Source organism: Podospora pseudocomata (genome assembly GCF_035222375.1).
Source record: "Podospora pseudocomata strain CBS 415.72m chromosome 1 map unlocalized CBS415.72m_1, whole genome shotgun sequence".
In the NCBI taxonomy this organism is placed as follows: Eukaryota; Fungi; Ascomycota; class Sordariomycetes; order Sordariales; family Podosporaceae; genus Podospora; species Podospora pseudocomata.
Window position 1 is genome coordinate 4,340,674 of NW_026946363.1, and position 22,881 is coordinate 4,363,554.

At 53.0% G+C, this 22,881-nt stretch overlaps 11 protein-coding genes and 1 non-coding gene across 12 annotated transcripts; 6 read left to right on the forward strand and 6 right to left on the reverse strand.

Annotated features, from left to right (window-relative positions):
* Positions 1-31: 31 nt before the first annotated feature.
* QC762_0014480 (uncharacterized protein) lies at positions 32-697 on the reverse strand (the record flags this gene model as incomplete). Its single annotated transcript, XM_062882993.1, has 1 exon — positions 32-697. The coding sequence occupies one exon, from the start codon at positions 695-697 to the stop codon at positions 32-34; it is 666 nt and encodes a 221-aa protein (XP_062748972.1).
* On the forward strand, positions 506-941 carry QC762_0014490 (uncharacterized protein; the record flags this gene model as incomplete). The annotated part of the gene is made up of 2 exons (XM_062882994.1): positions 506-580; positions 831-941. The coding sequence occupies 2 exons, from the start codon at positions 506-508 to the stop codon at positions 939-941; spliced, it is 186 nt and encodes a 61-aa protein (XP_062748973.1).
* A 456-nt stretch (positions 942-1,397) lies between these two features.
* On the forward strand, positions 1,398-2,462 carry QC762_115310 (uncharacterized protein; the record flags this gene model as incomplete). The annotated part of the gene is made up of 1 exon (XM_062885948.1): positions 1,398-2,462. The coding sequence occupies one exon, from the start codon at positions 1,398-1,400 to the stop codon at positions 2,460-2,462; it is 1,065 nt and encodes a 354-aa protein (XP_062748974.1).
* Positions 2,463-3,052: 590 nt separating this feature from the next.
* wis1 (MAP kinase kinase Wis1) lies at positions 3,053-5,211 on the reverse strand (the record flags this gene model as incomplete). Its single annotated transcript, XM_062885949.1, has 3 exons — positions 3,053-3,463; positions 3,529-4,728; positions 4,765-5,211. 3 exons carry the CDS (start codon positions 5,209-5,211, stop codon positions 3,053-3,055), a joined length of 2,058 nt encoding a protein of 685 aa, XP_062748975.1.
* Positions 5,212-6,320: 1,109 nt separating this feature from the next.
* Positions 6,321-7,358, forward strand: QC762_115325 (uncharacterized protein; the record flags this gene model as incomplete). The annotated part of the gene is made up of 3 exons (XM_062885950.1): positions 6,321-6,937; positions 7,004-7,179; positions 7,265-7,358. The coding sequence occupies exons 1-3, from the start codon at positions 6,779-6,781 to the stop codon at positions 7,356-7,358; spliced, it is 429 nt and encodes a 142-aa protein (XP_062748976.1). The 5' UTR covers positions 6,321-6,778.
* Positions 7,359-8,220: 862 nt separating this feature from the next.
* On the forward strand, positions 8,221-10,562 carry QC762_115330 (uncharacterized protein; the record flags this gene model as incomplete). Its single annotated transcript, XM_062885951.1, has 3 exons — positions 8,221-8,515; positions 8,582-9,980; positions 10,040-10,562. 3 exons carry the CDS (start codon positions 8,221-8,223, stop codon positions 10,101-10,103), a joined length of 1,758 nt encoding a protein of 585 aa, XP_062748977.1. The 3' UTR covers positions 10,104-10,562.
* A 126-nt stretch (positions 10,563-10,688) lies between these two features.
* On the reverse strand, positions 10,689-11,928 carry QC762_115340 (uncharacterized protein). The gene is made up of 2 exons (XM_062885952.1): positions 11,225-11,928; positions 10,689-11,169 (listed from the first exon to the last, which is right to left on the reverse strand). The coding sequence occupies exons 1-2, from the start codon at positions 11,511-11,513 to the stop codon at positions 10,754-10,756; spliced, it is 705 nt and encodes a 234-aa protein (XP_062748978.1). The 5' UTR covers positions 11,514-11,928; the 3' UTR covers positions 10,689-10,753.
* Positions 11,822-14,679, forward strand: QC762_115350 (uncharacterized protein). The gene is made up of 3 exons (XM_062885953.1): positions 11,822-14,279; positions 14,336-14,414; positions 14,482-14,679. Exons 1-3 carry the CDS (start codon positions 12,073-12,075, stop codon positions 14,554-14,556), a joined length of 2,361 nt encoding a protein of 786 aa, XP_062748979.1. The 5' UTR covers positions 11,822-12,072; the 3' UTR covers positions 14,557-14,679.
* A 197-nt stretch (positions 14,680-14,876) lies between these two features.
* Positions 14,877-17,215, reverse strand: SUR7 (Eisosomes component). Its single transcript, XM_062885954.1, has 4 exons — positions 17,014-17,215; positions 15,833-16,964; positions 15,296-15,776; positions 14,877-15,227 (listed from the first exon to the last, which is right to left on the reverse strand). The coding sequence occupies exons 2-4, from the start codon at positions 15,843-15,845 to the stop codon at positions 14,954-14,956; spliced, it is 768 nt and encodes a 255-aa protein (XP_062748980.1). The 5' UTR covers positions 15,846-16,964; positions 17,014-17,215; the 3' UTR covers positions 14,877-14,953.
* A 147-nt stretch (positions 17,216-17,362) lies between these two features.
* Positions 17,363-17,436, forward strand: QC762_0014570. Its single transcript has one exon. It is a non-coding gene; the product is annotated as a tRNA-Asn (tRNA).
* A 181-nt stretch (positions 17,437-17,617) lies between these two features.
* On the reverse strand, positions 17,618-19,345 carry MET1 (uroporphyrin-III C-methyltransferase; the record flags this gene model as incomplete). The annotated part of the gene is made up of 1 exon (XM_062885955.1): positions 17,618-19,345. One exon carries the CDS (start codon positions 19,343-19,345, stop codon positions 17,618-17,620), a length of 1,728 nt encoding a protein of 575 aa, XP_062748981.1.
* Positions 19,346-20,190: 845 nt separating this feature from the next.
* On the reverse strand, positions 20,191-22,522 carry RHO3 (Rho GTPase). Its single transcript, XM_062885956.1, has 5 exons — positions 21,614-22,522; positions 21,475-21,525; positions 21,356-21,405; positions 21,193-21,282; positions 20,191-21,132 (listed from the first exon to the last, which is right to left on the reverse strand). The coding sequence occupies exons 1-5, from the start codon at positions 21,664-21,666 to the stop codon at positions 20,759-20,761; spliced, it is 618 nt and encodes a 205-aa protein (XP_062748982.1). The 5' UTR covers positions 21,667-22,522; the 3' UTR covers positions 20,191-20,758.
* Between the last annotated feature and the right edge of the window lie 359 nt (positions 22,523-22,881).

Genomic DNA, 22,881 nt, shown 5'->3' on the forward strand with positions numbered 1-22,881 from the left:
GGTAAAATCGGCCCATTAACCACACAATACCCTATAATTCGAGCTCCTGTGCATAACGAATTCCCATAGCAAACATCCAGACCCTCGGATCAACAACAACGTCGTGTTGATCTCTCAGCTCATTGAGCTTGGTCTCCAACTCCCTCAATGGCACCTCCCACTCAACCGTAAACTCTCCCTTATCCAACCTCTGCTGCCCCTCTTCCTCCCCATCTTTATCTCTCGCACAAACAAAAACTGCGCTGAGCTTCGCAACAATAGGCACCGGCTCCGAGGTCAACGGAGGGCTTGTTGGCCCAATCACCGAGCCTGTCTTGGTAGTTTCCTCTTCCAGCTCCCTCACAGCAGCCTGCTCGGCCGTCTCGGCCCTGCGGCGGCTTACAAAGCCAGCTGGGAACTCGATCGTGTCGGCTTCGTATTGGGGGCGGAACTGCTGAACCAGGATAGTGCACCACCTGCCCCGGGAGTCTCTGTAGATGTTGGGGACTAGCATCCCGACTGGCTGATGCAGGTCAGGGTAATTGCGGAGGAAGACAAAGTCCCGTTCTCGGATCACTTCGTCTTTGTCTCTTGGGTCGATGTAAGTGAGAACACCGAGGCCTTGGTACTTGCCACAGGCGATTGGCTTCTTGTCTATGATGTAGGGGGAGCTTGACTTGGGCAGTGTTGGTGTGGCCGGAGTTGCTGAGGATGCCATGATTTTTGATGGGTTGTGTGGTGCAGCTTGTGTCTGCCGGGATAGGTTGAAGGTGATATTAGACGTGGGATTTGATGAAATAGTGTGAGATATTCTGCCTATCCCATCTTTGATCTGTACTGAATTGGAGTAGGAAAGCTCGAAGGAGCGGGATAGGTCACCGTTTATCAACCTGAGGTGGGCTTACCTTAGTATGACCAGTCGATACACGATACAGTCATCCACCATCACCGAACAAGGCTAGGCATTGAAGCAGTGCCTGACAACCTATCATGGTAACACGAGTGATATAATTAACTTGCAGCCCCTAAGCACTACGTGCCGTACGGCTTCACCCTTTTCTCAGTGTAGCATTGATGTTTCTTCACGTTTGCGCCAAGCCAGCTGAGTGCCTGAAAAAGGCTGGCGCTTAGGTAGGAAGGTGAGGTACGGAGTAAGCAGCATGGATGCTGGGCTGGCAGCCGCTCATCTTTCTGAAGACGTGGACAGCCCGTTCCCCAACTCATATACATCGTCAGCTACACATTGTTTTCGCTAAATTTCAACTTCATTCGCAGTTCATACGAATCCTCCATGGCCAACGCTTGACCCTGATCTCTGCCATCACAGCTCACACACCAAGCTGAGCGACGATGGGATGTTCACTTAACACTTAAATCTTACAACTTTCAAGCCAGAGCCGCAGCAAAGAGTCGCACCCATGGCGCCCTTACCAGCATCGCCCTTTACGTGCAATATTCTAGAGACAAATCAGGAAAACGTTCAAGGCGACGGGAACAGGCTTCTTGACCAGTTTCCTGCATCGTATCGGGCTGATCCCGACGACTTGCGGGCCCCAGCTACCCCCGAGTTAAACCTCATCGCCCAGGAGATGAATGTCAAGAGGCTGCATGGGATCATCCACCTACTGTGGCTTGCAGGGCGGCCCGTCCCGCCTCGCCCTCTCCATTACCAGCTAGCCCTAGGGCGAGAGATCACCGTCATCGAACGAATGGAAGCCCACCTAGTCTGGGGCTCAGGCCGGATCTACCTCAAGCCCTTACCGCGCTACCTTCTAAACCCACACTTCTGGACCAGCTACCTCTCCTGCTCCCAATGCCTCCCCCGACAACCCCTAGAAGCCGGCCCACCCCCTTGCCCCCACCCCCGCCTTAAAAGCTGCGCCCTCGGATTCCTCCTCTCCTACATCGCCCTCATAGCCTATGAAAACGACTTCCTCATCGCCAAGGACAAACGCCTCATCCCATCAGAAATCACCTGGCCCCAATGGCGCCAGCTAGTCCGCGAAGTCCTCGCCGGCGACGGCCACGGCGACGGCGACGGTGCCAACCGTTTGTACGCCCACGTCAACCCCCGATTCATCTACGGCGAGCTGAGGCTCAACAGGCTGAACCTCATCTTCTTCGCCCTCCAGGGTCCCCTCTCCACCGGGTTCGTAGCCACCTGGAATTCCTACGGGGCTTTCTACCGCGACAACTCGGCCTGGATCATCACCGTCATAGCTTACATCGTCCTTGTCCTGTCTGCCGCCCAGGTCGGTCTTTCGACGACCCGGCTGGCCGAGAGCGACGCTTTCCAGGACGCGTCGTATGGCTTCACTATATTTTCATTGGTCGTTCCGCTCTTTGCTCTCGCCATGCTCGTCGGTTTGTCGGCTGTTCTGTGGGCGTACAATGTGGTGAGGACGAGGCGGTTCGAGGCCAAAAGATCAAAAATTCTTGGGAGGGCCTGGCGAGGGGAGAAGACAGAGTCGCAACAACGATAGGAAACAGTATATGCAGCAACAGTAAAAGATGAATCGAGAGTACTTCCCTAGTTCCAAATGTATCGTGTGCAATCATCCTATCAACATCTATTTCTTCTTCAACACAACTCTCAACAAACAAAACTAATCATACATATATCAAATCCACGCACAAAAATGTACCATCAATCTTGTAAACACATTCAGACAGACATTCAAAGACAAAGAAAGAAAAGGTATAAAAATATAGATAATAGAAATTCTCTCCATATATGCTCTGATCATTTCTATTTCCCCTTCCCCTCAAGAAACCAGCTTCCATTCTTTCCATACACACACGCAAGAAAAAGAAAAAGAAAAAAAACTCCAGTCATCCCCACACTCCCAGAACCAAAGATCAAGAACTGTTGCCGCTCCCCCTTTCTTTGACTTTGAAGTGGTAACAAATAATGCCCAGCAATAGTGTTATGCAAGGGTAAAAAGCTTTCCTCCAGCGAAAAAATGGAATCTCTCACAGAGAAAAAGAGAAGAGAAGTGAAGACAAGAAGATAAAAAGTACAATCGAACCGAAAAAAAGGGGGCTGTTTGTTACTCGCACTGAATAACCCGACTCAAGCGCCAGTCATTGGACTGCCCGCAGGACTCACCGCATCAAGCGGTGCAGCGTGCAAAGCCGGCTTGTTTGCCAAATCACCCAGCAGCCCGTTCTTCTTGCGGTCCAAAACACTATTCACCCACTCGGCCACCTCATAGTCCCCTTGTCCTATATGACCTGAGGGGGTGGCAATGCTCATCGCACCCGCTGCGTCCGCCAGTTCGTCATCCGCGGCCGCATCTTCGGCTTCGGCGTCCTCTGTGATAGTCTCGGGCTTGCCGAGGGCCTTGATCCAGGGATGTTGGAGGAGCATGGGGTAGGTGTGACGTTTGGCAGGAATCTTATTGAGACAGCAGCGGACAAAGTCTTTGGCAGAGGCGGAATAGCCCTCGTCGGGGAGGTCTGGCGGATCTCCCTCCACAATGGCCTGAGTTAGGATGTTAGTGTTAGCTGCTGGCACCAGAATAGACTGGGGTTCGATCAATAACCTACACTGAGCTGGCTGAAGATGGTGCTCGAGATCTCGGGCGGATAGGGGTATCTTCCCATGGCACACTCGATAATGGTCAAGCCTAAGCTCCAGATATCACTCTGGACATTGTACGAGCCATCTGCAGCACCGGCCATCGCGCCTCCGCTGATACGTTCCGGAGCCATGTAGCTCTGGCAGCCAATGTTGGTCTTGGCGATACTTGCCACAAGGTTGCCCGAGACACCGAAATCGCAAATTTTGACTTGTCCGTTGGTGTTGACTAGAATATTTGTAGGCTTGACGTCGCGATGGATGATGTTGTGGTCGTCCTTGAGGCTTTTGAGACCCATAATCGTGGCATAGGTAATTTTCCGCAGGACATTCTCGGGAATACCGCCAGCATATATCTTGTCGATACTGCCACCGTCCATATATTCGATACACATATAGACGGCACCTTCTTGGTAGAAGGCACCATAGAAATCGATGATGTACGGGGAAACACACTCGTGGAGAATAACCAGCTCCTTGAGAATGGTCGTAAACTTGGCTTCGTCCAGCTCGAGTCGGATCTCTTTCATTGCCATGACAACACCAGAGGTGGTCCGCCCGCTATTTGAGGTTGGACTTAATGGCGACTCGGCGGAGGCGTCCTCCTCGGACAGAGAGGATTGGCGGGAAAGCGGCTTGAAATGGGACAAGCCTTGCCCAAAGCGTGGTGCTTTTGGTCGGGCATGGCGCACCTTGTACACAGTGCCGTAGTTGCCCTTGCCGAGTTCATCCATGACGTCGATTTCGTCCAAAGAGATGGAAAAGGTCTGCCCGCCGGCGAAGTTGACACCCGTGCGAGTAATCGTCGCCGCCCCTTCGAAGGTGATCCAACCCTTATCGGCGTCGATGTAATTCTTGAAGTCCATAAGCTTCGAGCTGTGCTTTTCTCCGTTCAAAGACGGCCGTTTTGGCCCGTCACCCTGGTTCATATCCGACAGCTTGGGTGTACCGGCCGGCGAAGGGGTCCCTGACTCTGATATATTCCCCATCTTCATGGCCCTCCTCTCGCTCAAGCTTAGAGGCTTCCTTGGTCCAGTCCCCGGCACAGCCGGAGCTGACTTGGCAAAGCCAGGGGGCAATGGTCGGGCCATGCCACCGGGGAGCTTGAGCCCGCCCGATAAGCCACCCGACATCGGTCCTCCCATCGGTCCTCCCATCGGTCCTCCCATCGGTCCTCCCATCGGTCCTCCCATCGGCCCTCCCATCTGCGCTCCCATCGGCCCTCCTGATATTGACCCTCCCATGCCTCCCATGTTCAGACTCATGCCGCCCATAGGGGAAGCACCAGCATTGGCCCGGGCCATACCCATGCGTTGCTCTTGTAATGCGCGTGCTCTTGCCATGATGTCCATGGGCAGGCTGTTAGCACTTGGTGGCGGTCTCCTAGCATTGTTGAGAATGCCAGCGACACTCGAAGTCGGGTTCATGTGCGCGCTGCCCTGAGGATCGGAAACCGTTCTGAGAGAGGGTACACGGCGGGGTGGGTCGCTGGAAGGCGATCCAAAGCCCGGCTGGGCATCAGAACTCGAACTGGGGGGGTCAAGAGGTGTGCTGGCTTCCGAGGACTCGTCAATGGAAGCGGGTGAGGTTGGACTGCTCATGGCAAACTCGTCTGGAGTTACCGGGTCCGATCGGGGGTTGTCGTCCGCCATGGTGGCAGGCTCGGTGTGGTGGGTGTTGATAGCGATGATGAAGCAGTCTACCAGGTACCGAGCATTGGGCTACTGTAGGTGGCGGGGTATATGCTGGTTGAGGGTGAAGCTCAGGAGTCAAGGTTGAAATGTGTGGTTGAGGTTGCACTAGGAACCGGAGAAAGAGAGGAATTGTTGATATGAGGGAGGACAGGCGTGGGCGGGCGATGGGGAAGTGGGATCGAGATCTTGAAATGCCCACCCAGGTAGTGCTGGCCTGGTGGTGCCAATGACCAAGCCAAGCAGTTATAGGTCCCTCGGTACCTTGGGCAGCAAAGCGATTGGCCACTGATAGGCACAAGGGCTGCAGGTGTGTGTCTCCTCAGCGAGGCCGCGCACTGAGGATTGTGAATGAATTGTTGGTGACCTGCGAGTCGCTTGAAACCGAGTTCCCGGGTGTGATGTTAGGAGTGGCAGGTATCTTTTTTGGCGGGATTGATGGAAAGTTTTGAGGGGCGTATGTGTCTGGCTGGGCAGGGCGATTTGCTCCGCGGAGAGTGCCCCTCCTTGGTCCCCGCTGTGTTGTTTGACTTTGGTTCGCTGCCAAGAATCCAAGCTCAGCGACCTCCAGAGCCCCGCCGCTGGCAAATCCGGGCACTGGCCAGCTCCAAAAACCATGGAATGGCCGGCTCCATCTTCTTCGCCTGTTTTGCGCAGAAGAAGAAGGATGTCAAGCTCTAGTGCTCTAGTGTGGATTTCAAGAGGCGGTATACGAGAAATTGCAACTTGGTCTGGGACAAGCGTCGCCTGTCCGTCCCCGTCACTGTGCAGCTCCGTCAAATGCCCTGAATGCTGGAGCGGCATCAAATCAGAAAAGAAAAAACACAGGGGAAATGTGACCTCTGATGCAAAGGCAAGCTATGACGTCGAGGTGTGGCTGGTGAATTGCATCAGATAAACGCGGCCGGCCACTGACGTTGACAAGGCGGTTACAGCCAAGGAAGCGCAAGGCAAGAAGATCTTCATCTGTACAAGCCACACCAAGCTCAAATTGGCGGTCCCTGCCTGAAAGACCATCACGAGGGTCTGCAAAGGAGCACAGAAATCAAGATGGTATTCTCCTTGCGTCGGTCTGAAACGAGCCACAGCATGCACAAAGGCGAACATGTGTGATTGAGTCTAGAATCGCATTGCCAAACCCGGTCGAAATGTCGTCGATCTTGCTGCCAGAGAGGTGTTTGACCAAAGCCCAAAGGACTCTGCGCCTCAGGCACTCTCGCACTATACCCAAAACTAATTGAAGCGACACGTAAAAGGTTCGCCTTCAAGTCGCCTGTTCGAATATGGCTTGTGATGGTGCGGTGCGGGAGGTGTTACCGCATCACCCGCAATCTGCTTCATTGTTCTCTCCCACCACCCACTAGGCCTGCCAATGAGGTGTCCTCGTTGCTGAACGCCTTCAGATAGGAGTGGCGAGAGCGCCGTGTTGTTGTGTGGTCGCTCCTGTCGATACCTGATGTGTTGGACAGCAACAACAGCATCCATAATCACCTTGATCATCAATTGAATCCAAAGGTGTGGAAAGTCCATGATCCCTTGCAGATACTATGCATGTCGACTGCTTGTGATGCATATGCATCGCTGGGGGATAATCGATGCATCTAGGCTCCTTCGCACCGACTGGCGAAACACTCTAATAGTCGAGATAATACAAATGACTCAAGACACAAAATTGGTGTCCATGACGGTACCTACTTTCCTGACGACATTTTTCCGAGGGCTTTAATATGCTGACGCAGTTTATGTTTTGAAGGAAGCATGGTTGTGTCAGCGAGTGCTCCAAATGGATCCAGTCCCATCAAAGTGCGTCATGGACCATATCCCTGGACGAATTATTCTGCTGCTGTGGGCATTGGTGTTGCTCGATGTCGTCAAAGCCATCCGCAGAAGCCGTCGTGGTCCAATCTGCCTTCGCGACCGTTGCCGAAGGTACGAAAGCACGGGAAAATTAAAACATGACAGATTCTTCTGACACTCCGACACTCCGATTAAGCTTTCCTCTCCACGATCCTAGAACCTTGAAATCACTCAGTGCTCCACAACTGCACCTGCTCTGGCAACGTCTTCCTTGGCGATGCTGTGCCAGCCCTGGGGGTCAATTGGTCTAGCTGAAAGCAGCCAACGAGAGCCTGAGGGTCGAACACGTTTCCTGTCATTATCGCGAACCTGGAAGCTTCAGCGAGCACAACCGCAGCGTAGGGAAGGAGCACGATGCCAAGAGAAGCTTCACACCTTTCTACCTAACGTCATAGCCTTTGGGTGGTGCGTTGCGCGGGGGCACAGCTGCTTCTTCAGGCGCCCTCCAGCAGCCGCAGCGTCCTTGGCTTGAGATTAACAAGACCTTGGCACGGACTAACCAGCGCCGGCCCACTCAGCGCCGGTTATCCACTGTTAGCCGGAACCTGGGAACACATCTGAGAGAAGGAGGGAAACCATGATATCATTGGCCGGCTGTTGAAACAAAGGAGGTCGTTCCTAACAATTAACGAGTGTGGCTTTTTCCCTTATCGAAGGTGGTCGATGGGCCCCCCAACTGAGGTCAGACCAGGCACGCCAGGCTCGTCATCTCAAAGGACCAGGGCAGGCCGACCAGGTTTCTTATCATAGTGGTAGCCCAATTCCGTCCTTGTTGAAAACTCCTCTACTACACGTTGGCTGTCATCACAGCTCTCCTCCTTTGATCTTTTGGTTGTTTTCCATCTCCAATATTGCGGCCTACCGTTTCACTGTCCTACCAACGGGGTCGTTTGCCCGACATTTCCATCATAGCCGACACCGATCTGCACAGGCGCATATCAGCTATCACACCCATACATTAATTACTAGGCACACCCGCGTACCCACAACCTCCCACAGCTTTACATCCGCCGTTCCGTACCTTCTAGCGGCCATTCTCCTCTGCCGTTCTCCTTTCTCCGTCTTCATCAACAATCACCTCCGAGTATCGAACCAAGGTGACCAACTATTTTGATGGGTTTTCTTGAACTTCGGGCGCCCACGGCGTTGCGCTCGGCCATGATGGCTGCTGGCGAGCCGTGGGACAATCAAATATCACTAACAGGCTCCTCGCCGCTTGCTATTCTCACATCGTCCCACGACTCGCATCCACCACTCGACCACTTAGTCCTTCTCGTTTTCGGCGCCGTCCTCGAAGTTGTCTGCGTCAGTTTGCCAGGATACGTCATCGCGCGGCTAGGTCACTTTGATGCCGACAAGCAAAAGTTTCTAGCCAACCTCAATGTTATGCTATTCACGCCATGCCTGAGTATGTCATCAACAATTTGTTCCAAATCGGTCAGTGAATGAGAGTGTGATACTAACTGATGTGCAGTCTTCACCAAGCTCGCCTCCCAATTAAACGCCGAGAAGCTCGTCGAACTCGGCGTCATCCCCATCATCTTTGTCATTCAAACACTAGTCTCGTATTTTGTCTCTCGTGTGGTGGGAAAATGCTTTGGCTTCAACCGTCGCGCCTCCAACTTTGTCACCGCCATGGGCGTGTTCGGCAACTCAAACTCGCTGCCGATTTCTCTGGTTATTTCTCTTTCGCAGACACTTAAGGGTCTTCACTGGGACAGGATAAAAGATGATAATGATGAGGAGGTTGCCGCAAGAGGTATCCTGTACCTCATGATTTTCCAGCAACTCGGGCAGCTAGTCAGATGGAGTTGGGGTTACCATGTTCTTTTGGCGCCAAAGGACAAGTATGACGAATATGCCGATGAGACTGTCGAGGAAGGTAGATACGGCGCGCTTTCGCCCGATGGATCATCAGAGACACAGGGTCTTCTCGTGGGTGTTCACCCAGACACCGTAGGCATCGAACGGCCTTCTAGCCCAACTCATACGGATGATTCGGCAGTTTACGAACCTGCCGGTCGAACACCTGTTGCTGGATCCTCGAGACACTCACCTCACGAGTCGGATGATGAGGGCCACGATGCCTGGAAGAAACCCACCGGCAACTGTGTTGATGGTGCCAACGGCACTCTTAACCAGCTCGAAGGCAACGAAGAAGATCTTAACCGGATTCTGTCCTTTCCTCGAATTCGTAACAACGATGAGGTTGAGACTCCTAAAGGTGTCAAGGGTCTTCCTGTGCGCATCGGCCGGGCCACGAGGAAATACCAAGCCTGGGTAACCAACTACATCTGCGACATCTCCCGCAAGACGTACCATTCGCTCCCCCGTCCCATCCAGACACTTCTCTCAGGCATCTACTCCGTCTGCCAACGCGTCTACAACTTCCTTTGGGAATTCATGAACCCTCCTCTCTGGGCCATGCTCCTCGCCATCCTGGTTGCGTCGATCAAAGACCTTCAAGAGCTGTTCTTTAAGGACGACACCTTTGTGAAGACGTCGGTCACGGCTGCCCTCCGGTCATCGGCCGGCGTTGCCGTCCCTTTGATCCTGGTTGTCTTGGGTGCAAACCTGGCTCGGAATACGCAAAACCATGAGACTGTTGACCCCGAGGAGAAGGAAATCGGCAAGAAGCTGCTGGTTGCCAGTTTGATCAGCAGGATGCTGCTGCCGACGTTGATTATGGCGCCTATTTTGGCCCTGTTTGCCAAGTATGTGCCCGTCAGCATCTTGGACGACCCGATCTTTGTGGTGGTGTGCTTCCTTTTGACGGGGGCGCCGTCGGCGTTGCAGTTGGCGCAGATTTGCCAGATCAATGGGGTTTATGAGGGGGTTATGGGGAGGATTCTGTTTCAGAGTTATGTTATTTGGTTTGTTTCCCCCTCTGGTTGTGACTGTGTGGTGGTTTGATGCTAACACCGTGCTGTAGGATCCTGCCTTCGACACTCGTCCTGGTGATGTGTGCGTTGGAGGTTTTGGAGTGGGCTGCGTGAACGTGGTCACTTTTATTCCGAATAGCTCCTTTTCTTTTCTTAGCATTATAGACAGATCCGTAGGAGGAAAAATTTGCAACGGAGGTGGTGGCCGTAGGCTTGGCAGTCTTTCGACTTTTTTCTTTTCGTTTGGGTTGGTCCATCCGTTGTTCAAGCAACGCTAGCAATAGAATTGGTACGGTTGGTAGGTGGGTAATAGCGGCGGTCTAATACAAATGCGTGGAGAAGGAAAGGGTTCGGATGAACCTTGGGGTTCCCCATCTAGTTTGGGACTGGATGTTTTTATTGGTCTGGGTTATTGATATCCCCCTTTTTGGTGGTTTCTCATTTTTTATGTAACAATAGGCATGCGTTAACATTTGTATGATTAGCAGCCAAGCAAAGAGCGGTTAGCATCATGGGGATGGAAAACAAAGGCGATGAATATTATGAATAATTATGATTTTCAACTCGGTGAAACGGATTCAATGGTGTTGCAACTTCACAGTGTTAAAAGTGCTTACTACCCCTGAGTTGCTAGACTCGAGTAAAAGCATTGTTCATGTAGTCTTGTGAGCGCCGTACAAGGAGTTGAGACTAGCGTTAGAATCCCAATTACGCTCACTTGCTATTCCCCCAAGTTTATCACTTTTACAAAAGCTGCCCAACTTTCAAATCCCATTAACCTGCCCCCTATTCTCCTCCCCCTCGCCCGAAATCACCCAATCCCTCACCGCGCCCTTCCAATCCGCAATCCTGACGTCCTTTATCCCCACCACAATCACCCTCGCATCATGTAACCTCGCCCGCTCGTCGTCTTCCCTCATTGTGCTCTCCTCGGCCGGGCCAGCGGCGGAATCAAAAGTATTATTGGCCAGGTGGATATTCTGGTAGTACTTCTCCTCCTCGCTGCCGCGCTCCACCAGGCGAGCGGACCCGTTTATGGTCGCGCTGATGGAGGAGACGGCCGAGGTGTTGAGGTTGAAGAGGAGGGCTGCGAGGGAGGAGGGGGGATCGGCGCGGGCGGGGGAGTGGCCGTTGGAGAGGCGGCGGGATTGGGAGGTTGTGGTTGGGCGGTGGGATACCCCTTTTGAGACAAGGTTAGCAAAATAGGGGAAAAGAAGGGGAGAGGGAAGGCTTACAGTCATGGACGAGGAGGGAAACGTTGGGGTTGGCGGCGAGGTTGTTCATCTTTTTGGAGGCGGGGTTGGTGGTCATGACGATTTCGGGGAGGTTGTTGCCGTAGGGGGAGGAGGGGAGGTAGGTGTAGTTCATGAGGGAGACGTGGGGGACGTTGTCGTGGCAGGTGGCCAGGTGGAGGAAGCGGGCGTTTTCGAGGCATTGGACTACTTCTGTTGGGAGGGAGTTGGTGATGCGCATGTTGGTGTCGCCGGCCGAGGCTTCGTGGGAGAGGGGTATTTGCTGTTCCATTGTCGATCGAGTATAGAGATGGTTTGTATTTGATGGGACCTGTGATTACACTGAAGAGCTTGTAAGGCTGGTGAGTTGCGAGAGCCAAGTATCAGCTTATACAAAGAGATTGCCCACGGTCAATGGTGTCCTTGGATGTGTCAAGATCTTCCGTCGTCGAGATGGGTGGGGTGAGGAAGCTCCAGCGGCCTGGATACCCCAGCTGGGGATGACTAATGCGGGGGAATGGCCCAGACCCCTGGTCACTGCGTTGCAGTGATGACGTTGTTCTATCTGGGGCATTTGGGGAAGCCGTTTTCCAGACTTGACTTCAGTCCGTTGCTGGAGCTCCCAGCAAAACAGCAGCAAACAGCGAAAATTAATGGAGGTTATCTAGACCAACTGGACAAATAGCAGCAATTCACAACCACATTCCCAATTCAGATTAACTAGCCCAGGTCACGAGCGCAAAGCCGCATCGATCAGGGGCTTGGCTGGCAAGGGGAGGGGAACGGCTACCTTCGGCCCTGCATCCAGTTGACCTCGGGACTATCACCTCCCTTCCACAAAGTCGGCAGGAATGCCATTGCGATCTTCCTTTTTTCTCTCCTTCTTCCCAAACTACGTGATACCCAAAAACCCATCCACTGAACCTCCTTGCGCATATCTTCTTGTCCCCTTGAATCTGATCATGCGCTCCCTCAAACGCAACTCCCACCGTCTCCGGGCGATACGCCCACCAACCTCCCTCCCAGCTCCTCCCAGAATCTTTTCTGCACCAATATCAACCCACCCCTCGGCCTCCAACGACGTGACAAGCATCACACCCATCAAGTCCCTCCTCATCGCCAACCGCGGCGAAATCGCCCTCCGCATCGCCCGCACCGCCTCTTCCATGGGCATCCGCACCACAACCCTCTACACCGACATCGACGCCTCCTCCCAGCACGCCAAGTGCACTCCCAACTCCCTTGCCTTGGGGCCAAACACAAAGGGCTACCTCAACGGGCCGCAGATTATCGAATTGGCCAAGAAGCACGGCATCGAGGCTCTTCACCCTGGTTACGGCTTCCTAAGTGAGAACCCCACTTTTGCCCAGGCGTGTGAGGATGCGGGGATAGTGTTTGTTGGGCCGCCGCCAAAGGCCATGTTGGATATGGGTGATAAGGCGAGGAGTAAGATCATCATGAATGCGGCTGGTGTGCCTTGTGTTCCGGGGTATCATGGGCCGGAACAGAGCGTAGAGGAGCTGAGGGGACACGCGAGGGAGATTGGGTACCCGGTGCTGTTGAAGAGTGTCAAGGGTGGTGGTGGAAAGGGCATGAGAATTGTCCTCAAGGATGAGGAGTTTGAGGCGCAGATTGCCAGTGCTAGGCAGGAGGCGAGGGCGAGTTTTGGGGACGGTGGGGAGGTGATGCTTGTGGAGAAGTATGTCGTGAGGCCGAGGCATGTGGAGGTGCAGGTGTTTGCGGATAGGTATGGGAACTGCGTGGCGCTGGGCGAGAGAGATTGCAGTGTGCAGAGGAGACATCAGAAGATTTTGGAGGAGAGCCCGGCGCCGGTGTTGGATGATGCGACGAGGCATGATTTGTGGGATAAGGCGAGGAAGGCGGCGTTGGCGGTGGACTATGTTGGGGCGGGAACGGTTGAGTTTATTCTCGACAAAGATACTGGGAAGTTTTATTTCATGGAGATGAACACGAGGTTGCAGGTCGAGCACCCTGTCAGTGAGATGGTCACCGGCACAGATCTTGTCGAGTGGCAGTTCCGGGTTGCTGCTGGCGAGAGACTTCCCTTGACCCAGGACGAGATCGAGGCGCGGATCCATGAGCGTGGTGCGGCTATCGAGGCCCGTATCTACGCCGAGAACCCCGACAAGGGCTTCTTCCCCGACTCCGGCAAGCTGGTTCACCTGATTACGCCCAAGGTCAGCGAGGATATCAGAATCGATGCTGGTTTCGTCGAGGGTGACACCGTTTCCGAGGCATACGATGGTATGATTGCCAAGCTGATTGTCCGCGGCCGCGATCGAGAGACTGCCATCCGCAAGCTCGAGCTTGCTTTGCAGGAATACGAGGTCGTCGGTCTGAGCACAAACATTGAGTTTCTCAAGCGTCTCTGCGGAAGCCAGGCATTTGTGGAAGGTGACGTCGAGACAGGCTTCATCGAGAAGTGGAAAGACGAACTCTTTGAGCGGAAACACGTCTCAGACGAGGTCTTCGCCCAGACCGCTCTCGGCCTGCTTACCTCCCAAACCAAAAAGACAACATCAGGACCTCACGGTGAGACCCTTGGGTTCGGCGAAGCTGCCGCTCAAGGGTCGAGGAAATTCGCCTTCCAGGTCAAGCGAGACGACGCAGCTGCCGAAACCTCAGATGAGGCTCCTGAAGTTGTCCAAGTGGAAGTTACCCAGCGGGGGCACTCCCTTTACAACGTTTCTGTTTCCAGAAGCACAGACGCCTCAACCGCTTCGCCAGTTGTCTACGAGAATATCATCTCCGAACCCGGGTCGGCGGTGGCTGCTTCGCACAAGTCACAACTGACAACCTTCTTCCCTCGGGCTCGTGTTGAAACAACACTTGTTCAGGACCCCGGCGCCCCGGAGAAGTTGGCCGTCTTCCAGCTCGGTGAAAAGACGGAGCTTACTCTTATGCAGCCGGGATGGTTCGAGAAGGCGCTTGGTCTGAAGGAGGCTGCCGCGAGCGTGGTGGCGCCTATGCCTTGCAAGATTTTGAGGAACGAGGTTTCGGAAGGACAAGAGGTTGAGAAGGGTGCTCCGTTGGTTGTGTAAGTCTTCTGATTCTTTTGAGTTGCGATCGGTTGGCTGATACAAGGGTGGATAGCATCGAGTCCATGAAGATGGAGACTGTTATTCGATCACCACAGAAGGGCACAATCAAGAAGCTGGCGCATAAGGAAGGAGTAAGTCATACATACCCCTGTCCCTCTCTGGTATCATGAACAAGCTCATGCTAATATATGTCGATAGGATATCTGCAAGGCCGGTACAGTACTTGTGCTCTTTGAAGATCCAGATGCCACACCGGCTGCTGGCTCAGAATAAAAAAAGCTGTCAGTTTACGATAAGATGAAGAGATGATTTGCATATTTGAAGATTTGGCACGCGTCTACCTATCTTGTTAGATGGTAGATAAGATATGATGAGCGTCAGTAAACAAGGCCAGCAAGCAAAAACAGTTTTCATCCCGTTTCAGTCACTTGTACCTCTGGTGCCTCAATGTGACTTTAACCTTTTTTTTCTTTCCACTATCAGACTACCGACACTAATCATACAGAATTCTCACCTGTCCAAAGAACCGCCTGATCGCTTTCCTCGCCAATAGCAAACTTGATCATTCATTTTCATATCCCGCCACACCCCTCCCTTCTCAAAATGGTATATCTTCTCATCGCTCTTCATTCCCCCAAATCGACAACGACTGAAAAGAAAAAAGAAAGACTTAAGCATACTCATCTTTAACTCTCCTCCCATCCCAACTCCTCCTCGACCCGGCCGTCCCCGAGCTCTTCCTACGGCCAAAGGTGCTGCCCGACCACCTCTTGTTCGTCCTCCCCACCCCGTCACTCGCGTGCCCCCTCCTAGCAACGCAGTACAGAACCGTAGCAATAAACATGGCCGCCCAGCTTCCCCAGCTGAACCCAAACCCGTACGCCCCCAAATCAGCATTCCTCCCATCAGCAATAAACGCGTTACGTGTCTTGACAAAAGTAGCCCTATAGATAATATCCGTTAGCTTTTCCTCTCATGCGCATACAATATCATCAAAAGAATGAAAACTCACGTCATCAGCGCTACAGCCACACTCAGAAACAACAACCCCACACTGCTAACCGTCGCAATCAACCCAGCCCCCAACCGTCCCAGACAAGCCAGCCAGCTCCCCAAAAACGCACAAGTCATAAAGAACAAGGCGATGAGATAGAAAACCCAGCCAAATCGCCACAGGTACCAATACTGGTAGCTCGTCGTGCCACCTCCATAACTCCCAATCAGTTCCCGGGGCACATTGTCCGCATCGGTAGCCCAGGCGTCACCCAACGGTAACCCGGGACGGGCAGGACCGCAGTCGGTGTTGTCTATCCCGCAGATGCGGAAATATGTCCACTGAGATATGCCCCGGGCGCCGGTTATGCCGGATGTGTCGGCGCGGAGGAAGTAGGTTTGGCGGAGGGGGGAGGTGGAGGTTATGCCTGAGAGGAGGGTGAACCAAAGAAGAAGGAGGGAGACGGAGAGGAAGAGGGTGGCTAGGAGGGAGACGAGGCCTGGGAGGGGAAAATTAGTGATGATTGTTGGGGCGGTGGTGGGAAGGGAGACTTACGGCCTGCTGCCATTTTGAATGGTTAATGGCGTGACCAGTGTTGGTTGGTGGTTGTGATAGGACTGTGAGTTAATGGGTCAGAATGGTGAAAGAAAGAAGAAATATGTCGCGACTTGAATGAATGACCCAAAGGAGTGGAAAGAAGGGTTCAAAACGTCGACGTTGTACTTGACGGCTTGAGGGGTAGCGTACCACTACTGGGACAAGTGACAAAGAGAAGGCCCCTCCGAGTCAGGAAACCCGTTGCGTCACAACTTTTTTGGTGGTGGATATGAGATGGGCACCACACGGGACCGGATCGGATCGGATACGTGATCGGATGGATGGGCGCGTAACGTTGTATATGTGTGGGGATTTTGGGTAGAAAATGAGAGTCGCGTACCTTGAGGGGGAGGGTTTTCGTGTTAAGTGGTTGCAGCAAGGGACGGTGTGAGGAATGTGAAGCTACTAGGTAGGAAGCTCGTGTGCCACTCAAGTGTGAGAGCAGGATTAGAGATTAAAGCATAAGGATACGGCAAACAGTGTGAGCAGAGGGAGGTCTCTAGGTATGTATATGAGTGAGTTTGATAATTGGTTAGGTATGTAAGTGAACAGAGAAAATGAGAGCAACCGGGAGAAAGACCAGTGGGATATAGCAAGCAATTGGTAGTGACGATGGGAGTAACGGGGTGGGGAGTGGGGATCATGCTTCTTTTTGCTCCCGTCACAGCCAGAAGAGCCAGTTGATATCAGGTGAGCATTCACGGCCATGACTAATAGGAGCCCAAGCTCTGCGCGTCAATCATCTTTGCCAGCAAAAAGCCAAAGCATTGGTGAGAGCTTTCACACATTGCTCGTGATATGGGATGAAAGGACGAAGCTGATGTGGGACTTCTTTTGCATGGAATGACGCATGCGCTCCATCGACTTTCTTAGCGGCACACCCCTTGACTTTTGTTTCTAACCAATCCCATCCCACAGATAAAGCCCCGCACCAGCTGGCGTCGATCAAAGGACCTCACGATCTTGTAAAAGGAATTCTTGGGCAACGTCATCCGATCCAGCTCATCTTTTTGCAAACCCATTGGGAACCGCGTTCCAAATACACACCGCGCCGAGATGCGTATTCCTTGAAGGAATATTCTGAAAGCTTCTGTGCTGCCTGTCAAAGCCTGCAAACCACAAGATGCCGGAGACCTCACTTCTTGTGCTTCCAACTGTCATCCCATCATCGGTCTTATCATGAGGTTTGGAAGTAGTACGTGGCGTGACTTTGAGCTGGACGCTGGATTAGGTGTGAGACATACAGTAGCAGAAGAGACGAGGGCGCGGATCTGAGAAGTCACTTGAGACATGGAAGAAAGACTCGCAGTTTTTGCGCGATCCGCGGTTCAGATATTCAGATTTCAGCCCTGGTGTAAGTGAATTGTGGACAGGACTCTGATGCATCGTCAAAGAAGGTGAACAAGACAGAAGTCCAGAGAGTGTAACACAAATTCAGCCAGGATGCCGCTATCTTGAGGCCATACTCCACCTACCACAACATCAACATCCTCTGTGGCGCAATTGGCTAGCGCGTCTGACTGTTAATCAGGAGGTTGGAAGTTCGAGCCTTCCCGGAGGAGTTGTTATTTACTTTTGAGGGTTATTTTTGCTACTCATGGCGGCAGAATGAATATGTTCATGGTGTTTTACATTTTTGTGGTGTTCATGCTGTTAATAATGTGTTGGTGTGTGTTTGGTATCGCCAGCTGTGGCTTCAAATATCTACAGTATAGCCAAAAGCATCTCTTTTCAGGCCCTTGTTTATGCCAACCCAGCAACACCGAGCGCACCAGCCGCAAAATCATTCCCAAATTCCAAATCAAGCCCCTTGAACCCATCCTCCACCAGCCACGACCTCCCCTTCTCAGGTGTATACAAGACCTCACACGCCCTCCCCACAACCAACAACCCAGGCGGCCTGCTCCCCTCCTGCTCAATCGCCTCCGCCACCCTCTTCAGCGTGGTCCTGATAACCCTCTGATCAGGACAACTCGCCCTCTCAATCACGGCACACGGCGTATCAACCGGCCACAACTTCCTCCTCCCCTTCACCTCCGCAGCCTCCTGCTCCTCAGGAAGATACTCCGTCAGCTCAGCAACCAGCCCAGTGATCCTATGCAGCGCCATCAAGAACACCACCGTCCTGCTCTCCACAAACTCGGGCGGCACCGGCGCCTTCCCCTTCTTGCCCGTCCCGGTGCAAACCAGCACCTGATCCGCCACGTCCCTCTGCGTAGGCGGCACACCCGCGAACAGCGGCGCCGACAAGCTGCTCGTTATCCCAGGTAGAACCACCACCCTGTCACCAAGCCCGTGCTGTCTGAAATACTGCACCTCCTCCCCTCCCCGTCCATAAATAAACGGATCCCCTTGTTTCAGTCTGAGGACTGTCTTCCCCTCCTTCACCCCAGCCAAAGCCTGCTCGAGGAACTCCTCCTGTGCCCTGTCCGCATTCCCGGGAAACTTCTTCGCGATCCTAACCGGTGTCCGGCGGGGAATCAGATCCAACACCCCGGCAGGAACAAGCTTATCGGCCAGGATCAAATCAGCGGATTGAATCGCCTTGTACGTCGCCCTCGTCAACAAATCGGGATGCCCCGGCCCGCTTCCTGCGAGGATGACCCTCCCGATTTTATCTCTTGGCCCATCACCACCAGTCGGTGATGGTTTTTGTTGCTGTGACTGGTGGTACGAGTTGAGAACCCCCTCCAGTATCTCCTCCTCACTTATCGCCGCCAGCCGTCTCAGAGGCCAGTACTCGCACACTTGGCTCAGCCACCTCATCCTTCTAGTCTTCTGCTCCTCTTCGCTCTCTTTGCCCTCTAGGACGAGCTTGTTGAAATCAGAGGTTTGGTCGACGCTGTCGTCTAGACCTTCCGAGTCTAACCCAGAAGAAGAAGAGGATTTATCCTCGGCGATGATCCTCCTCCTGACATCGCCCAACCTGGCGACTGCGCTCCCGAGACCTTGGGGCAGGCTGGCGGCGATTTCTCGTCTTATCCTAGAAGCGAGCTTGCAGCCCCGGCCGTTGGTGGTGACGCCAATTTGCAGAGGACCGTCGAGGTGGGTGGAGAGAAGAGAAAAACTGCATAGTGAAGGGCAGTCGACGACGTTGACGGGGATGCGGTTCTTTTTGCAGAGGGTTGAGATTTGAGGGACTGAGGAGTCCTTTGGGGAGAGGGTGATGAAGACTGCGTCGACTACGTTGTCGACTTCTTCGCGGCCGAGAGTGAAGAGGTCGGTTGACTCAAAGGGACGGGAGAGGTGGGTTAGCTGGCCCGAGGTGATGTATTGGGTGAGGGTGTAGTGAAGTTCTTCTGGGGGGGTGGGGGAAATGAGGATTGGCTTCGCGCCAGCAGAAAGAGATTGGGTTGCTCGGGAGGCGGCGAGGGGGTTGGAGCCGATGATGAGGTGGGTGTGGCCTGTTGAGTGTTGGGCTGTGAGGAGGGAGATTGGTGTTGGTGAGGGTAATGGTGGGTTGGCGGCCATTGTGAAGTTTGCGAAGGTGTTGATGATCCGACACCAGCGGGGATGATGAGTTCTGCTGCTGGTGAGGCTCTCAACTGAGATGACAACAATATAGAATGTATCGTGTGATGATAAGAGACTCAAGTATAGCCTTCAACTCAGGAGCAAAAGTTGGAGCTTGTTTGACTCAAAAGAGAAGAAAAAAAGAAAAACAGTGGTGTGGTCAAGAACAAAGCCAGGTCGAGAGATATCTTTTTAAGCATCCCCAGTATCCCGTCTCAGGAACCGTTCAAGCCTCCGAGAATTACACCTCCCTGTCCAATGTCAAGCTGTCCCCGGCTGCAACTCTACAAATATCTTTTGAATCTCCGCTGGTGACTCTTCCCATCATGCGTGGGATGCTCAAACTCTTTATGTAAGCCCATGAAGCACGCGAAGCCTCAGAGGCAAACCAGCCAGTCACAGGCCTCGCTTCTCGACTTACACGAATAAATTCTTTCTGTTTTGGCGGAGAAGCTGCCTCTTAGCACGGTTAGCGGCCGCTGACGCCATTTCACGAGTTCCGAATTTCAGGGGGTACCCCCCATCTTATCGCCTTATCGCCACCCCGCGTTCGCTTGCTCCGATTAGAGGCCGACTTCCACTCACCTCCGCGGGGAAAATGAGAGAGGTGTCGGAGATGTTGCCTCAGCCTGCTCTATCTCTCACTCTTGTTCCCAGAGTTGGGAACCAATGATGAGCTCAAGATCATCGCTGTGCGTTATCAGTGCTGAAAAGCCAAACAATTGCATCTCGTCGCCAGTTGACCGCTTCCTTCAACGTCATCGTCGAACTGAAAAGACCATTCGCACAGGGTGGATCTGATATGGTCATGTGTATAGGTGCAAACTCGATAACGATCTACTCCTTTATGGCAGCAGCCTCTTCTCGATTCGCAGGACACAATGAGCAACAAAAACACGCCTCAGAACAATTTGACAGATTAAAAACATTTTACAGAAGCGAAACCTCAAGCCCCTCGCAAAACGGCAACCTCTTGATCTCCCAAAACCACCCCGACATGTGCCTTTTCCACCTCCAAATGACTCGCCCCCAGATTCTTCTGCGTCTTATCTGGATGTTTGAGAACCCCAGACTGGTGTTGAGCGGTACGTGATCACATACCCCTCTCGTCGTTTTGCGGACCCGATGGAAAAAAATATATATATGTACAATACAAATGAAACTGCCTCGTGAAGCGCCGGAGTCGTCTGGATTCTTTAACCCAAAAAACATCTGCGGAAGAATGATACCGAAAAACAAAATTGGTCTGTTGAGAACACCATAAAAGGACCAACGCCCGGTGTTGCTGTGATGATATGGTCGTGATATGAAGCATGTGCATTCGTGTGCCCGGCCGATCCTCGTGGGTGGTTGACTGGCCGAGAGAGTGCGTTACATGACGGTGCACTTGGACTCGTCTCGTTCCTTCTTCACAGACAAGGCAACCCGCGCGGCTTCGGTGAAGGCCTCGTTAACTCCCCTATTGCGCATGGCCGAACACTCGAGATACCGGAGGGCGTGGATTCGGCGCGCAACCTCGAGTCCTTGGTCGTAGTTGATCATAGGCTTCTTTTCTCGTGGGTTGCCGTCCTCGTTGGCACCATCCTCTTCCTCGTTCCCTTCGCGGAGATCGCACTTTAGCGCGACCAGCACAAGCTTCACCCCTGGGCAATTATCGGCGATCTCGCCCACCCATTTGCTCTCGACGTTTTCAAGCGAATCTTTGCTATCGACCGAGTAGCAAAGCATGATCAAATCGGTGTCATCTGGGCTTATTGTCAGTACACCGTCACTAATGACGTACGACGTGTGGCTGTGGGATATACCGTAGGAAAGACTTCGTAGTCTGTCGAATTCTTCTTGGCCGGCTGTGTCCCACAGTGAAAGCTCAATGTGAACATTGTCAACAAAAATATCTATCAACCTCCCAGTTAGTGCAAGTCCCAGAGCCTTTGACTCTCCTCATTGGATGTTCCTCCAAAAACGCACCATGGACGTAGTTTTCGAAAACCGTCGGCTCGTAGACCGTTGGGAAGTAGCTGTGGGTCAAAGTTGAGTATATTGCTCGTCAAGATAGGGGCGGCAACATTGCGCAGACAACAACATACCCTCTGGTGAAGACATTGAGCAACGATGTCTTTCCGCAAGCACCATCGCCGCTGTTTCGGGACCAAGGTTAGATGGACTGCACAGACATCATAGGTGAAAGCTCCGAGGAGCTCCACAAGACCAATCGGGGCAACTTACAGCAAGACGAGCTTGCGCTGCACCGTCTTGGAACCCCCGATACCGCAAGGCATTGTGCGAGTGTGGGCGAGACAGGAAATGGGATACTTGCTTCGGTGTGCGGATGGACCTGGTGGTGAGTTGGGACGACAGCGCGTGGGCTATGGCAAAGACAGTGGCAGTAGCAAAAGCAAGGTGCGTTGTTCGTTGCGCGCGCGAGTGGTACTATCTCTATTGGATTCAGTTTCTTTGCGATGGACGTCGGACTGTGGATCGATCCGAACTGTCGGGGCGAGATAAAATAGTAGTTTGAAAAAGTAAAAAAGCAGTGGACGAAGGTTTGGGACACCAGAAGTCGCAGGCAGGCAGGCAGGTGACGGACGGCGGGCGGGTCAAGTGTGTGTCAATTGAACAAAGTACTCGAGCAGGCGCGTGCAGAAGACGGCGGTGGTTTGGGCGGCGGCAGTGAGCGAATGTGTGTTACTTGGTACAGAATGCGCGACGCCGGTTTGGAGGCCAGAATCAGAAAATGAGCGGAAGGGACTTGGGAACGTGGGAGGCTCCAAGATAGATCCGGGGGGTGAAATTGAAGCCGGAGATGAAGTCAGCGAGATTGGCAGCGCACCAGTGACGACCCGCCCCTGACCACAGTGGATATTCGAGGTTCATAGCCAAGTATTAGCGGCCTTCCAGCTTGCCAGTTCCAGACCATGAAGGGCACGGTGCGGATTTGGGAAATGGGGGGTAGCGCTGTGGCTGTGGGGCGCGACTCGGTTCAGTGTTAGCGCTCACTAGGGCCTGCCGGCGAATTTATAAACGTCGGGGGTGGGGGAACGGATTTTGGTGGTAGGGCTCTCCTGAGCATCAGAACGCGATATCATAAGATCCAGAAATTGTCTTTAAAGCATAACTACCTGACATACGTTGTGTTAGTATCCTGTGCTTGTCCGATTGGGTAACCCTTCGAAAGCCCTTCAGTCGGCTAGAATGTATCGTGCTAACTGCTTACTCTCACCACTCACCTTCCATGACGAGTATTCCCCTAGAACTAACAGCTCGATGACACCCTCCCGCCACCCCACCACCTTCCCGTCTAGATTCCCGCCAGGCAGTGAACTTGCATCAATAAAGACAGATATCGATTGCCTATAACTTGCTCAGCTCTCGGCACCCCTCTCCTCTTCACATGCAGACGGCATTCAGTTCGACAGATAATCCACCTGGAAGTTTCAACAAAAAGTCTCCCGCCCTATGATCAGTTCACCTTGTGCAAAATCAGTCCTGACCTT

What these genes read in the sequence shown, in the direction of transcription:
- SUR7 (XM_062885954.1), bottom strand. An exon ending in GTGGCTGTAGCGCTGATGAC is followed by an intron (nt 15,228 to 15,295) that starts GTGAGTTTTCAT and finishes TATTATCTATAG; the next exon opens with GGCTACTTTTGTCAAGACAC.
- RHO3 (XM_062885956.1), bottom strand. Translation starts at nt 21,666, where the DNA reads ATGCCTTGCGGTATCGGGGGTTCCAAGACGGTGCAGCGCAAGCTCGTC. An exon ending in CAGCGCAAGCTCGTCTTGCT is followed by an intron (nt 21,526 to 21,613) that starts GTAAGTTGCCCC and finishes GTCCCGAAACAG; the next exon opens with CGGCGATGGTGCTTGCGGAA. An exon ending in TTTCGAAAACTACGTCCATG is followed by an intron (nt 21,283 to 21,355) that starts GTGCGTTTTTGG and finishes GGAGGTTGATAG; the next exon opens with ATATTTTTGTTGACAATGTT.
- QC762_115340 (XM_062885952.1), bottom strand. Translation starts at nt 11,513, where the DNA reads ATGGAACAGCAAATACCCCTCTCCCACGAAGCCTCGGCCGGCGACACC. An exon ending in TTCCCTCCTCGTCCATGACT is followed by an intron (nt 11,170 to 11,224) that starts GTAAGCCTTCCC and finishes TTGTCTCAAAAG; the next exon opens with GGGTATCCCACCGCCCAACC.
- QC762_115350 (XM_062885953.1), top strand. Translation starts at nt 12,073, where the DNA reads ATGCCATTGCGATCTTCCTTTTTTCTCTCCTTCTTCCCAAACTACGTG. An exon ending in AAGGGTGCTCCGTTGGTTGT is followed by an intron (nt 14,280 to 14,335) that starts GTAAGTCTTCTG and finishes AAGGGTGGATAG; the next exon opens with CATCGAGTCCATGAAGATGG. An exon ending in AGCTGGCGCATAAGGAAGGA is followed by an intron (nt 14,415 to 14,481) that starts GTAAGTCATACA and finishes ATATGTCGATAG; the next exon opens with GATATCTGCAAGGCCGGTAC.